This window comes from Fukomys damarensis, unplaced genomic scaffold (genome assembly GCF_012274545.1).
Source record: "Fukomys damarensis isolate Sample0158 unplaced genomic scaffold, DMR_v1.0_HiC HiC_scaffold_36, whole genome shotgun sequence".
Classification (NCBI taxonomy): Eukaryota; Metazoa; Chordata; class Mammalia; order Rodentia; family Bathyergidae; genus Fukomys; species Fukomys damarensis.
The window spans coordinates 27,201,742-27,216,899 of record NW_022900948.1 but is presented as its reverse complement, the minus strand read 5'-3'; the positions used below and the strand labels follow the sequence as shown (position 1 = coordinate 27,216,899).

Below are 15,158 nucleotides of genomic sequence, written 5' to 3'. Positions count from 1 at the left end.
TTTGACAGCAATTGCCAGGCAACCAGGATCCCCTAGAAACTACAGTTGGAAGAAGAAGAGACAAAGCCTCAGGATCGAATCCTGGGTGTACCAGCTACTGAGAGGCAGGCAGAGAATTGAGGCAGAGAAGGAGCAGAACAGCTTCAGAAAAAGCAAGGAGAAGATTCTGTCTTGGAAGCCAGTTGCTGTCAGTCTGACTTCTGGAAGAAATAGGTAGTACATAAAAAGGGCTAACTAAAGTGGATTTAATAAATGATTGTTTTCAAAAATATGGGGAGAGCCAAGAGTGCCAAGGTATGGTAGCCAAACACGTATGACCAGCAGCCACAGAAAGCTGTAAGAGATGGGCCCAACATGACAGTCGTAGGAGTCACTGCAAAGATCAGGAAAACCTGTAGCATTGGAGAGGAGTCACCCAGCGGGAACAAGGACACGAAACAGGAAACGCTGCCGCCTCTCAGACCTTTGCCTGGCAGGAAGGAATCCGGGAGATTAAACTTCTCTCCTGTCCAGCTTTCTCATCTTAAACTGGTCATTGGCCAGCCTCAAACTGAATCAAGAGGATAAGAAGCTGGACAGTAAAGCTCAGAGGAGACAACTTTTGAGACGCAAAAAGGAGGAAAAGATGGAAGGGAGAGATGAGGGTGCAAACACCGACCATCCAGGACTGCCAGGAGGGACCGTTTAATGCAATAAGATGGTGCATAGAAACAGATGCTACAGAAAGTCAGGAGCTTCCTCTGTATCTGCCCATTAGAAGGGCCCTGGCAATTTAGAAGGCTCCCTAGAATTGATGAGAGAGATTACAGAACTGTGACATAAGTGTAAGAAAAATGAAGTACAGCTAAGAGTAGGCTGCCATAGAGGACAGTTTTCTAGAAGAAAGTAAGCAAAATAGGACTTATGTATTTTGTTGGCATCATATCTTATATGCACTACATGTGTTATACCTTGTTTTTATAGTTACATATTTATAAGTCCAGTATAAGAATCTAAATCTTGTCCAACTATTTTTTAAGTTGCTACATAAATTTAAGTTTGTATTGACAAAATATGCAATGAAATGACATATCTTAGCTTTTGAATAGTTTTCTTTCATACATTTATATTGGTTATACTTTCACTATGTTAGAATTTTAGGAATAGCAGACCATCAGGCCAGTTTTTCTTCTTTTTCTTTTTCTCTCTTTCTCTCTCTCTCTAGGTGGAGGTGCATTAGTTCTTGGGCAAGAACAAGACAAAAAAGGAGAGGGATTCAACCCGGCTGAGTCTTTTGTGGGCTCCATAAGCCAGCTCAACCTCTGGGACTATGTCCTGTCTCCACAGCAGGTCAATTCCATTTTCAGTGTATGACAGTAATGAGATGCAAAGGTACAAACCTAGTAAACTGTGAGCAGCCTCATGATAATGTATCTTATTGTCCACTCTTAGTTATCAGATTCATCACTGATACCTCTGGAAGCTAAGGTCCAAGTGAGGCAGAAGTTATCTACAGTAATTTTCACTGATCATCCTTTTCTGGTTTCTTGCTGAGATTTGTATACTTTATTAGAAATGAATATTTTATACAGTCTTGTGATTTCAGAGCCAGAAAGAGTATCGGAGATATTTCAAATCTCTCTGGATGAACTTGCAGAACTTGGAAGTCTTACAAGGTCCAGTCAGAGAGAGCAGCAAAGAAGTCAGTGATTAAAGCCAGTCTGGAATCAGACAGGCCATGTTCAAATCCCATCTGTGCCACAGATTAGATTTACTGGGGTGATTCTGAGCATTTTAGTTCATCTCCCTGAAGTTTCCGTTTTCTTACCTATAAAAGATAGAAAAGTAGAACTGCACAGCAAAGTCCTGATGGGACTGAACAAAATAGTGCATAAATTTGTGGTGTTGTTTGGCCCTAAGCAAGGGCTTGGTAAATGTTCGCTCTTATAATTATAGTGGCAGAACCTCTCTAAGTCTCAGTTTCTTCAACTCTATGTCAGAGGCCAAAGCTGTAGAGTGGAAGGGGCTGGGGCCTCTGTAGCCCCTTAACAACCCTCAGAGCTCTGAATAAGAAGCTCTGTGCAGAGGATTTCAAATTTTCATCAACAACGAGGTTTTCTTCAATAGAGAACGAAATGAATTTAACGGGAGAGGGAATGAAGGGGGTCGGAGAGAAAGACGAGGAGGACACTTGTCCTGTTGCTTCTGAAATCACACCATGCACAAGACTGCTTTCCTTTACCTCCACCCGCAAGACATTTCCAAGTGTTTCAATGGGACAACATAAAATAATCCCTTCTTGATGGGAAAATCGCAATTATCTAAAGACGTGTTTTTAAACTTTTAGGTGAAATCGCTGGCTACTTCCTGCCCAGAAGAACTCAGTAGAGGAAATGTGTTAGCCTGGCCTGACTTCTTGTCAGGAATTGTGGGGAAAGTCAAGGTTGATTCCAAGAGCATATTCTGTTCTGGTGAGAATTTCCTCCTTCGGTCAACTTTACCATCTCTTTGCTACCCTGGAGGGTTTTTTTGTTTGTTTTTGTTTTGGAAAAAAAAACATTCAAAACGCTCTAGTAATCAAATCATATACTAGTAATATACTAGTAATCAAATATATCAAATCAAACCCATCAGTCTACTCCTTAACATTAATTCGTGTTTACTTTATGCCCCTCCCAAGGATTTTTCAAATATTAAAATATATTCTGGATAATATGGTACAGGTTAATTGGGAAGAAGAATTGGACAAAGGTAAAATAGGATTAGGCAGGTAGGGTGAGAGGAAGGATACAGTTTTTTTAACTGTCTACCAGAGTCCTACCCTCCTGCTTGACATGGGGTTATTCTTTGATTTGGTTTGGTTTGGTTTCCCTACCAGGTGTCTAGGAGCAAGTATAATGCAGAGAAAAGAAATGAATGTTGCCATGCGCGCACTGAGTAGTCTAACTCTGAATAATCAAAACTGTCTCCTAAAATTAAATGTATTTAAATGAGTTTCTTAAAAGGCTCTAGAATTCATGCTTTTGGGTAATTTATAAGAACATTTCATTAGCACTCATGAAATGCCACTTGTCCCTTTTAAAATATTCAGCAGGCTGGCTGTAGTGGTGCACATCTGTAACCCCAGCACTCAGGAGGCTGAGGCAAGAAGATCAATGCGAGCTCAAGGCCTGCCTGGGCTACATAATGAGTTCATGGTCAACCTGAGCTACATAGTGAGACCCTGTCTCAAAGAAAATAGTTAATTAAATTTAACTAAAATTAGGGCCAGGGATATAGCTCAGTGGTTCTGCCGTCTGCCTCACAAGTGCAAGGTCATTAGTTCGATCCCCAGTACTAAAAAAAGAAAAATGTAATAAAAATTAAAATATCCGGCAGACTTGTTGAAAGAGAGAACATTGTTGACTCAAAAGACTTTTTGGTAATAATTTAGCTTGTCAGTGATCAAGGTGTGTGTGGTAACATGTTTTAATCTCAACAGAATGCTCTCCCATGCTAGTGCAAAATAAGATTTGATGCCTCGAGTTTCTGGTCCCACTGCTGGGTTGCTGACAAGCTCTGCGCCTGTCTTCTTTGCCCTCAGATTGCTCACCTTTGGATGGATCAGTACCTCATCTTCGAACTGCATCAGCAGATTTAAAGCCAGGCTCCAGAGTCAGTCTGTTCTGCGATCCTGGCTTCCAGATGGTCGGGAATCCTGTGCAGTACTGTCTCAACCAAGGACAGTGGACACAGCCACTCCCTCACTGTGAACGTGAGCTCCCTTTATTGAAGTCATTTCAGTGGCTCTTGAAAAATATTGGACCCTGGGCCAGGTGTTTGGCTCAGTGGTTTGCCCCCTGCCTCGCCAGGGCAAGGGCTGGAGTTTGATCCCCGGTACCAAAAAAAAAAAAAAAAAAAAAAAAAAAATTGGACTCTTTTCAGGAATGCTAGACAAAACCTAAATACCTCCTAGCAGCAAAGAAAGCAGATATCCACTTGAGTCTTTCCTTTGTCTAAGAAGCTGTGTGGGGAGGTGACAGATGAAGTTAGACAGTTCCATCATGAATGCTTCCAAGGCAGCATGAGAAATTGGGAGTGAGGGAGAGACAGTCTGGGTAAGCAGAAGGTCCAGAGAGACATGGGTTATTGCTGGGGTGGAGGTACATAAGAGGAGGTCTCTTAACAACCATTCAAAGAGAGTGATTCATTCATTTACTCAACAATTTTTAAAGTGCCTGCTATGTGCCAGGCATTGATCTACATTCTGAAGATGCAGACATTGAGACAAAAGTCCCTGTTCTTTTGGACTTTACATTTCTGGTAAAAGAGACAGAAAAGTGAGCAAATATAATATTATTTATTTATAGTAAATAATTATGGTAGGGGCTGGAAAAATAAATCATAATAGGGAAATGCAAAGTGAAAGGTTTGGGTAGAACCAAGACCACCATTCTGAACTGAGAATTGCCCCTGACATAGCATATATTTATCATTTCTTATCCATCTACCTCACTCCAGAGCAAACTCCACAAGGAGGAGTTTTGTGTGGTTCACTGCCATAACCCCAGTACCTAAGACTGTGTCTAATGAGTAGTGGAATCCTGTACACGAGTGGGTGGCGTGCCTACTAGGAGCCTGCTTCGGCTCCTACAGCACTTTCAATGCAGTGCTCGTGCACAGTGAAAAGTCCATGCTTAACCGAACATCATGAAAGCATTTTAGTGTGAATAAGATCTCCTCTGAGCATTTTGCTCCTAATCAGCTGTGTTCTTCTGGGTCACATTCCAGGCATTAGCTGTGGGGTGCCTCCCCACTTGGAGAATGGCTTTTATTCAGCTGAAGATTTCCATGCGGGCAGCACAGTAACCTACCAGTGCAACAATGGCTACTATTTGTTGGGTGACTCAAGGATGTTCTGTACAGATAATGGGAGCTGGAATGGCATTTCACCATCATGCCTTGGTGAGATAAGTGTTGGCAGTTACAGCGTCAGGTTGTACATGTTGGGTTTGTTCCAACTCTTTGGGAAGCAACTAACTATAGATTGCTGTGGCTCTCGGCATTCCTTTGTTAACCCCATCTCTTGCCAGTAAAGTCCAGGCAAGCCATAATGCCAGTGCAACTGTCCTTAGAGATGCCACAAATGTTAGACTACCTAGAGTACTTCTGATCTGTCTTTATTTCAGATGTTGATGAGTGTGCGGTTGGATCAGACTGTAGCGAGCATGCTTCTTGCCTGAATACAAATGGATCCTACATATGCTCATGTGTCCCCCCATACACAGGAGATGGTAAAACCTGTGCAGGTAACCAGTGTATGCAAAACCAGAAATGCCTATTTCAATTTTTTATGAGTATATATTCGAAAGGTATGTGATTTTAAAATAAGACAATAGTTTTAAACTCAAGGGGCGTACAGTTAGATGAGAAGATGAACATCTTTTAAAAGACACATAAGTAACAAGTAAAAGTAGTTTAAATTGGCACTGCTTCTTCCAATGTCTTTTTCCAAAGTAAAAAACAGAGCCAACTGTATTGCCAGGATATTGAAGAAAGGTCTCCATAGCATAATAGAAGGGATTTGGAAATACAATGCATGGGGGCCGGGGATTTAGCTCAGCAGTTCAGTGGCCTACCTTGAAAGCTCAAGGACCCGAGTTCAATCCCCGGTACCAAAAAAATTTTAAAAAGAAAGAAAGAAAGAAAGAAATATAATCCATGGCCTCTTTGCCTGTATCATCGCCAAGGAAATTCTTTAGTATATCTTCACCATTAGTATCTTTCCTCTGCCTCTGACATACAAGTATTTCACTGAAAAACGGGCATCTTGCTATACCACATCTCTGAATCTCTCAATAACTTTGATAATCCTGGCCCACCTCCCAGCCCATTGGTGTCTTTCTACATACGTCATGAGGAGTTACTACCAAAACACACTCAGATAGGAAATAGAGCGGAACTTAGAAGAATGTGTAAGATCATCCGGCTGTAGATCCCCAAGGTACAGTACTGTAATGTAGGACAGAGAAAAAAAAATCCCAGGAATTGTACATGGATGGTATAGAGATGTTTTCCCACTGTAAAATACAGAGAGAGAGAGAGAGAGAGAGAGAGAGAGAGAGAGAGAGAGAGAGAGAGAAAGAGCTGAAAATTGGTATTATCCATGTATTATTTAAGAACAAATCATGAAACTTGTGTAGGGAAGGACTGAGTCCATAAATACTCCCTTCTGGGAATTGAAGAATTCTAGTTGCTCCTGTTGATCAACTCCAGCCTCAGACATTGCTTTATCCATTTCTCCTCTAATCTCTCAGAGATCTAATCCCTCAGTGAATGGCTCCTAGTTTGTAAACAGGGAGACCTTAGTCCACAGTCTGGTTGAAAAGGGAGGCTAAGAACTTCTATGAGCCTGCAATTGCAAAGCCTTTCCATCACCTTGAGACTCAGTTGCTCTTCTAAAACAGGGTGTGAGCTTGGGGTGGGATGGGAAGGGTAAAGCACTTCCCAGCCATGCTCTGGCACCATTACTGCTTCCCCATTAACAAAAACTACATTTTGGCCAGATAAGTCTTGTATATCTTATTTGTTGTTATTGTTTAAATGCCTATTAAATATATTTTCTGAACTAGATGTAGTGATGCACACCTTGGAGGTGGAGGTGGAGGTGGGAGGTGGAAGTAGGAGGATCAGAAGCTCAAGCCCAACCTGGGCAACTTAGTAAAACCCTGTCTCAAAATAAAATATTGAAAAAGACTGAGGATGTAGCTCAGTTTGAAAATTCCTGGTCTTTATTCATCTCCCTCAAAAATATTTCTCTCAGGATTTTCATGCGTAGCTTAATTATAGTGAAATTGTTTTACTGTGAGCCTTTTCATGGTTGCGTGAAAGCCACTTACCGTTCCGTAAAAACTTTCTTTGTTTTAAGAACCTATAAAATGTGAGGTTCCAGAAAATCCAGAAAATGGCTACACTTCTGGTGAGATATATACAGTGGGTGCTGAGGTCATGTTTTCTTGTGAGGATGGATACCAACTGATGGGAGTAACCAGAATCACCTGCTTGGCCTCTGGAGAATGGAATCACTTAAGACCACATTGCGAAGGTATATTGATCTAATTTCCATGTTATTGTGTTTGGCAATTCTAGAAAGCTAGACATGGCAAGTGTTATTTGTATCAACCTGCTTGGTATTGAAACCCAAATATTAGACTTATATTTAAACATTGCAGGCGAACAGAAATGTAGAACTGTCCCTTAAACATTCAGGGGTTTTTACACACACTCTTGGAAAAGCCATATTTTGTTTTCTCTCCTTTCAGCTCTTTCTTGTGGTGCACCACCTATTCCTGAAAATGGTAGTATTGATGGATCAGCATTTACTTACGGCAGTAAAGTGACATACAGGTAGGTCTGAAATTAAAGCCACACTGCAGGAGTTGTTGATGACATGCTATTAGTGGTGTAATATTGGGAGAAACAGCCCCAGGTGACGTTTTTTAATTCATATGAAGTTAACTGAATGAAGTGTAACGTGAAGAAATCTAACCCAATGATTTAACGGTAGTCGTATTTAGAACCCTTAAGTCCCCTGAGCCAGGACCTGTCATCACCACTGCACTCCCTTGAGGACGAATGTCATGGAAGAAGACACTGCTCACCAGTGATTCCTGTTGGTTATTAGTGGGCTCTGATTCCCAGCCTGATAGCGCAGAGACTAGTCTCAGAGACTAGACTAGCCACTCTCAGAATGAGGGTTTTCTGTTTACAACTACTAATCCATGACACAAACAGGAAACAAGCCAAATTCTTAAATCTGTCCTCTGTTTATTCCTAAGCAAAGAAAGTTCCAGTGGGGAAGAGGCACTGTAGTCAACCTTGAAATAAAATTTTAAGTATTATTTCAGTCAGGAAAAAAGAAATTTCCCAATGTGTGTAAATTGCCAATATTTTAGAGGTTTAAGGTACAGATAAAATTATGCAAAACAAAGCAAATTACGCTCTATAATTTTCCTTTGGCTCCCTCAGGTGTAATAAGGGATATACTTTGGCTGGTGATAAAGAAACATCTTGTCTTGCTAGCGGTACCTGGAGTCATGCTTCCCCTGTGTGTGAACCGGTGAAGTGTTCTAACCCTGAGAAGATAAACAATGGAAACTATGTTTTCACTGGGCTCACCTACCTTTCCACTGCATTATATACATGTGAGAATGGATACAGGTAAAGTGTGTGGATACTGACCCAGCTTCCTACAATGCGTTCTTGCTCATTGTCTGCTCTGTGGGATTCATTTGTATGTAACTGGCTGACTTTTAAACAAATTTGTAAAGGTAAGGACATCCCCAAAGTTGTCTGCTTCCTGAAAGCTAGCTTATAGTAGCTGCTCAAGAAAATAGTCAGCCTGTGTCTCTACAGGTCCTTGTAGGGTAACTGTTGAAGCGTTCAGACTTTAACTATGAAAGCAAAAGTTGTTTATGAGACATAGCACAGTACTTAATGAAACACTTTTGTCATGGAAGCTTTTAAACAAATAGTTTACCAAGCTTATACTCATTATTGCTTAGTATAACATTCAAAGAAGCATGTAAAAGCTGACATGATGATGTTCACCTATAATCCCTGCACTCTGGGAGGCCGAGGCAGGAGGATCACAAAGTCAGAGCTCTGCCTAGACGATATAGTGACTGACTTAGCAAGATTCTGTGTCAAAACATAAAATGAAGGGCTGGGAGGATAGCTCCCTGCCAGATTCAATACCCAGCACAGGGGGGACAAAAGTGTATGTCAAGGTAAAGGTCTAGATTCTCAATAGTGTAAGAAATTTATTTCTTGTTTCACATCTTTTTATTAGCACATACTAGTTATACAGTCTAAGGGGCTGTATTTTGTCAGATTTGAATGTGCATTTAATAAATTTTCATCATTTTCATCCTCTCATTCCCCCTTTGCTCCTGCTCCCCCCTAATTTCACCTTTGGGGGTGATTGTGTAAAATACATTTTGATCATATATACATTTCCCTGTTATTCACCATATTACTCCCCTCCCTTCTCTTATTCTGTTGCCCTTCTTCTCATCCAGTGGTTTCTGTTCTGCTTTCATGTCATCTTTTTTAAAATTCTACATAATCGGGAGAACTTGCAGTGTGTGTCAGTCTGCCTATGACTTTTCTCACTCAACACTTCCAGATCCATCCATTTTCCTACAGATGATAAAATTTTGTTATTCTTATGACTGTATAACACCCCACTGTGTGCTTGTACCATAATTTCTTTATCCATTTATCTGCTGATGGGCACCTAGAATGGTTCCATATCTTGGCTATTGGACTTATGGCACAATAAACATGGATATGCTAGTATCCCTACAGTGTGATGACTTTAATCCCTTTGGATATATACCGAGGAGTATAGCTTGATCATATGGCAGCTCAACTTTTATTTTTTTGAGGAACTTCCATACTGACTTTCATATTGGTTGCTCTAATTTACATTCCCCCAGGAGTGTAGAAGTGTTTCTCCCCTGCCCCATCCTTACCAGCATTTATTGTTTTTGTTTTCTTGATGGTAGCCATTCTGACTAGGGTGAGATGGAATCTCAATGTAGTTTTGATTTGCATTTTCCTAATGACTAAAGATCTTGAACACTTTTTTATAAATGTATTGGCCATTGTGCTTCTTTGGGGACATGTCTATTCAATTCATTTGCTCATTTATTGATTGGGCTATTTGATTTTTTGATGTTAAGCTTTTTGAGTTCTTTATATATTCTAGGTATTAGTCCTCTGCCAGATGAGTAGCTGACAGAGATCTTCTCCCATTCTGTAGGCTGTCTGTTTTGAGTGTGTTCAAATAGAAAGAATAATAGAGAAAGCCAAGGTATGGTCAGGAAGGTGGTCAACAGGATCTGAAGTTAAATAGATTGAGTGAACAGCAAGTAGAGTGAATAATACAACCAATCAGAATCATGTTAGAAAGCAAAGGCAGATAAGCCATGACAAAGGGTTGTAAAGTTAATTTGGGAAATCAAAGAAGACCAGAGGTCAAAATCATACCGATATGATTTAAATGCCCAGGCTTCTACCAAGGATGGTGCCCCTTGACATCACTTACTCTGATTACCTTATCTGTCCAAGTAGGTATCTCCAAGCTGGATCCAAATCAGCTTGTTGACCTTTTTCACTTAAGTAATCTGCTATTCACAAGGTCTGAAATGCCCTACACCACCACCAGTGAGCACATTAAATTTTATTTTGCATCAAATGGCTGATGTTTTAACCTGTTCATTGTTTTAAGCAATATATAGCCTGTTCAGATTTCCCTTGTTTTTATATAAAGCAACAAAATATGAAGAAAAGTTATTTTTATGAGCTAAGACCTTTCAAGTAAATGTCCTTTATAGTCTTCTAAATCCTCCTATTTTATCTCCATAGCAATAAACACTTGCCGGTGAGAGGGTGACATGGTGTCCGTCCTTGTTTCCTGCAGCTTACAGGGCCCTTCCTTCATTGAATGCACAGCTTCTGGCAGCTGGGACAGAGCACCACCTACCTGTTACCTTGTCTCCTGTGGAGAGCCACCCGTCATCAAAGATGCCATCATCACCGGGAGTAACTTCACTTTTGGAAACACAGTCAACTACACATGCAAAGAAGGGTAAGGAAAGCCTTTGAGGAAAGGAGAACTGAGAGCTGACAGTAGAGACAGGCTCCATTGGACACAAAATTACATTTCTTGGCAGCCAAAGCCAGACTTGTATGCTCTTACTTTCTGACAGCAGAGAGGGAACATATTTTCCTGTACAAGCAATATTTTCCGGGAACTCATTAAGTTTATCAAATTAGCAGGAATTGAGCAATACAGTGAACAATATCTTTGAACTTTAATCGAAGATGCAAACAGTGCATTTAAATAGGTAGTTGTGTGTTTATCTTCTTCTGAACCAAAGGCAAGATTTTCAATCACAACATAAAGATGATATATGTCTTCTGGGGATAATAATGTAAAAGATAAAGTTCAGGTTTTAACGTTGGTAAGGATCTCATTTTATTCTGACAATATTTGGCAAAGCAAGCAGCAAATTGTGATGGGCTTCACATTCCTATTTGATCTTTTTTCAAGATATCATTTGATCTTGGAGAAAGCCTGGGAATGAGATGCTGATCCTCTAGGATGAACTGCTTAGGCTCTCTAGGCAGCCTAGAAGAACAGTTAAATCCCTTGTCCGGTTTGCCTTTCATTGCAATCATTGTTTTGTTTCTTTCTTTTTTTTTTTTTCATGCTTCCTCGTTTAATATTTTCACCATTAGTAGTGCTTCCCACTTTTAATTACTGCAATTGCTTTTTGCACACCTGGAATCAACAGAGAGAGGTTGCCATTCCTTGCATTTGTATCTAGTGCTGTCCCTCCCTAACCATGTGGCCTTGAGGACATAGGGTGACTTCTGCATCCATTGGTTATCCTCCTACATAAAATTAATGCATTAAAGGTTCATTCTTATGGATAGTGTAAGAAACAAAGTTGTATATGGCTCATCCAGTAAAAAGAACCTCAATAAACCAACAAACTTACCAATTGTTAGGAGGAATAGATCACAGCTAAGCGGACCATGTTTCTGTGGTCTCATGGAAGTCATTTCACCTGTACAGACTGTTTCACTAACACACTATTACCAGCAGGTGGCGACAATATATTATGGCGAAAAGATCGAGTCAAATATTTGCATAAAAATTATCCGAAATCAAAAACCACTTTAAATTATTTTTAATTGACATAAAAATATAAAAGTATACATACTACTGGAGTAGTATGTGATGTTTCAATGCATGTATACATTGTACAATGTTTATCAGATCAAACATCTCCATAAACATTTACTTATTATTTCTTTATGGTGAAAACTTGCAAAATCCTTTCCTCTAGCTTTGTAAAATGCAAAATACATTGTTGTTTTCTGTAGATATAATTCTTACTCTTATTAACTGTAACTTAGTACCAAGGACCACTTCTGAAACCCATCTCTCCCCACTCCCCTTTCACTCTGGCCTCTGGTAACTTCCATTCTGTGCTAAACTGTTATGAGATCAACTTTCTGAATCCCTAAACTTAACTCTTCTAGTGAACAAGAAGACTTTAACATTAAAATGTCAGTGCAGGAGTGGCTTCTGATGGCACCATTTGTGCACTGTGAATTAGTGATCTGCACAGGACTATTTAAAAGTAGTAATTTCATTGTTTGTGATAACCTAGTAAATATGTGTATTCCAAATAATAGTTATCAGCAACTGCTGTTTTTTTCTGATTCCAGAGTAATTTATGATTGTCACACAAAACTAGAAAATAGAAAATTATAGTTAAAAAGTTACCTATAATTTTACTACTCACGGACAAATAATGGTACTGTTATCTCATTTCTTCTCAAAATTTTGTCTTGCATAAACTTTTAAATTTTAAACATCATAATATATGCAAACTTATGTTTTCACTTTTTCTTCCCAAATCAAACACTTCTTCACAACTTATTGCCTTTAAAATATCATATGAAATGTTTTATATCTGCCTAATGTTTATTGTTTAAAATGGTGCTCAAGAGACTACCTGGACACAAGCTTTATGTGAGAAAAAGGCTGGATTTATTTTGTCTGAACACAGGTTGAAATCTTGAATGATATTAGCAGCTATCTGGGAAATAAATAAGTTTTTATAGGTTCTGAGAAGGGGGCTATTACCCTAAGGAATTTGGAATGGAATGAGGGTCCAAGGATGGTCAGCGTAGGTGTGCATACAATACTGGACTCTCTGGTGCCAGGGAGATTGTATATTCCATCCTAAATTTTCTTTATGGGCATCTGTTCTGTTTACTATGACTACCATGGTCCTTCTAGTAGTTCCTTGTTATTTACTGCGATGTTTCCTCGCAGGATCTCACTTTGGTCAAGCATGACATTTATCCATATCTAAAAGTGGCTTACTTAAAGAAGTAGTAAAAACAATACTGGAAATTATATCAAACCCATTCATTTGAAGAGGACTTTTACATTATTTAAAAGACTTCCAGGTGAATTATCTCATCTGCTCCCTTCCACATTGATGAGGTTTAGCAAAAGAAGCATTATTCCCATATTATAGCTGACTTGGGGAGGTGTTGGGTCCCAGTATCCTAGAGAACCCATCTGGTGTATGCAAGTAGATAGTCTGAGAGAGGGATTTTGTTTTTGTTTTTGTTTTTGAATAAATGGAAATCAAGTCTGCTAATCTAAGTCACATAGCTATTAAAAGAAATGAGACCATCTTTATGACAGTGTTTTGCATAGATGTAAAATATTACATAAGTATAACTTTATAGTTTTCAGTATCAGTCATTATATATAATAATGTATATTTTAACGATATAGGATTAACTACTGCAGACAGTTCGTCAAATTTAATATAAAGCACATGCAGTCACAAATCATTATCATTATTTAACATACATGAGAAGCTTTATTACAGATAGAGACATAGGATAAACTTAAGAGGGGAGCGTGCTCAGAGAAGTGAGGCACAATATAGTTGGGATCCGAGGTTCTTTTATGTGTTTTGGGTGGTGGAACTCTGTGGAATTAGATAATCTGTAGTCTTAGTCTTAGTGGTTGTGAGAGGATGATGGCCCATCCCTAATGAGATAACAGCTCATATGGGGAACCCCAAAAGGGCTGTCCCTTCACGAATGAAAAAGCAGCATTTGCAGGTAGAAAAGGAATGAGCAGACCTGTGTTCAGCTGAGAGAGAGTTTCCCAAGCTGTTTGGGGGAAAGGGAAAAAAAGTAAATAAACTATGCTTGTGTTCTGAAGCTGCAGTTTTTGCTCTAAAGTACAATTTTTTTAAAATCTCAATTTCTTTGTCTCCTTTCTACCTAGCTTTATTTCTTTTATCTTACCTCACCCCCCCAACACACACACAAAAGAGGTTACAGGGTCACAGAAGGCCCACAGTCTGTCTGTGGTAACTGCTTCAGGCTGAGGAGAGTCCTTGATCCTGCCCAGCCAGTGACCAGAAGTCATGACTGGGCTAACGAAGACATGCGAACACCGGGTTCCATCTTTTAAATAGCCATCATCTTTCAGTCCTCTGAAAAAGAGGACAAGTACATACAAGACATTAGCCCACAACAATAAATCATGCAACAGAAAAGAGTTCCAATGCCCAGTACCATAAGCCAGAAAAATGACTTTTTCCCAACAGGTTCTTTCAGAGAATGAGGATGCCAGCCAATCATTAAAGCTTATGGCAGAGTCTGACATTGCATGGATTTGTGATGTAGATCGTGTCATGCAGAGGACACATTTGCAGAGTTGTCAGGAATGTAAACACAAAATTCTGTTTCAATAGTGACACATGTTCCATCCTGTGCTTCTGTTAGAATATCTAGGGTCATTCAGTTTTGCAGAATGGCTTTTCTCATCATTTTAACTTCTGAATTTAAGAATGAAATGCCCTCTTCAGTGTCATTTAGAGTTGTTTGTGTATACTTAGTAAGAGATTCAGTGTGCCCTGTTACATCAAGTCCTATTTGAGAAATAAAGATAGCAGCCAGATGAGCGTATCAGTGGAAAACTGATCTAGTTCATCAGCGTCTCAAGACTGGGAGGTTAGCTGGTTAATCTATGGATATCCTAATGTATATATATTTTTCTTATCCATCCTGAAAGCAACCAAGGTCATAGGTTTCTACTACAGAGCCACTGGGTACCATTTGGGGATGGCCATCTTATTCCAGCTCTTGCCCTGAAATCAGTAGCAAGCAAGTCAGTATCTCTTAACAGTAGTGTGATTATATCCAGGGGCAAAAATCCACCCCATATTTTGGGTGGCATTACTTGACCTTCAACTATTGTAAGTATGGCATTTCGTTTACAACAAAGAGGTACTAGTTGGCTAAGTTGTCCCTTTTTATATTTAGCCAAGCTTTTGTTTTAATAGTACTCTCTATAATCTTGGTTATACTTTTCCTTTGGGTGTTAAAAGACCAAGTCAAAGAGAGATCTGTGTTGATCAAAATTAATCTTGTTCTCCACGTATATATCCAGATCCATTCAGGGGCCAGGAATTTAGCTCAGTGGTTCTGCCACCTTCTTCACAAGTGCAAGGTCCTGAGTTTGAACCCTGGTGCAAAAAAAAAAAAAAAAAAAAAAAAAAAAAACAAATACAGCCCCAAACTTT

General features: G+C 39.5%; 1 protein-coding gene across 1 annotated transcript in view; it reads left to right on the top strand.

The window, feature by feature from the left end:
• The window catches only part of Svep1 (sushi, von Willebrand factor type A, EGF and pentraxin domain containing 1), a 146,530-nt gene that overhangs the window by 95,190 nt on the left and 36,182 nt on the right, over positions 1-15,158 (top strand). Inside the window, exons 27-35 of the mRNA XM_019209820.1 lie at positions 1,205-1,329; positions 2,327-2,450; positions 3,563-3,733; positions 4,750-4,923; positions 5,148-5,267; positions 6,887-7,063; positions 7,281-7,365; positions 7,987-8,178; positions 10,445-10,612. Of these exons, the coding sequence (XP_019065365.1) occupies positions 1,205-1,329; positions 2,327-2,450; positions 3,563-3,733; positions 4,750-4,923; positions 5,148-5,267; positions 6,887-7,063; positions 7,281-7,365; positions 7,987-8,178; positions 10,445-10,612 (1,336 nt within the window). The remainder of the gene's footprint in view (positions 1-1,204; positions 1,330-2,326; positions 2,451-3,562; positions 3,734-4,749; positions 4,924-5,147; positions 5,268-6,886; positions 7,064-7,280; positions 7,366-7,986; positions 8,179-10,444; positions 10,613-15,158) is intronic.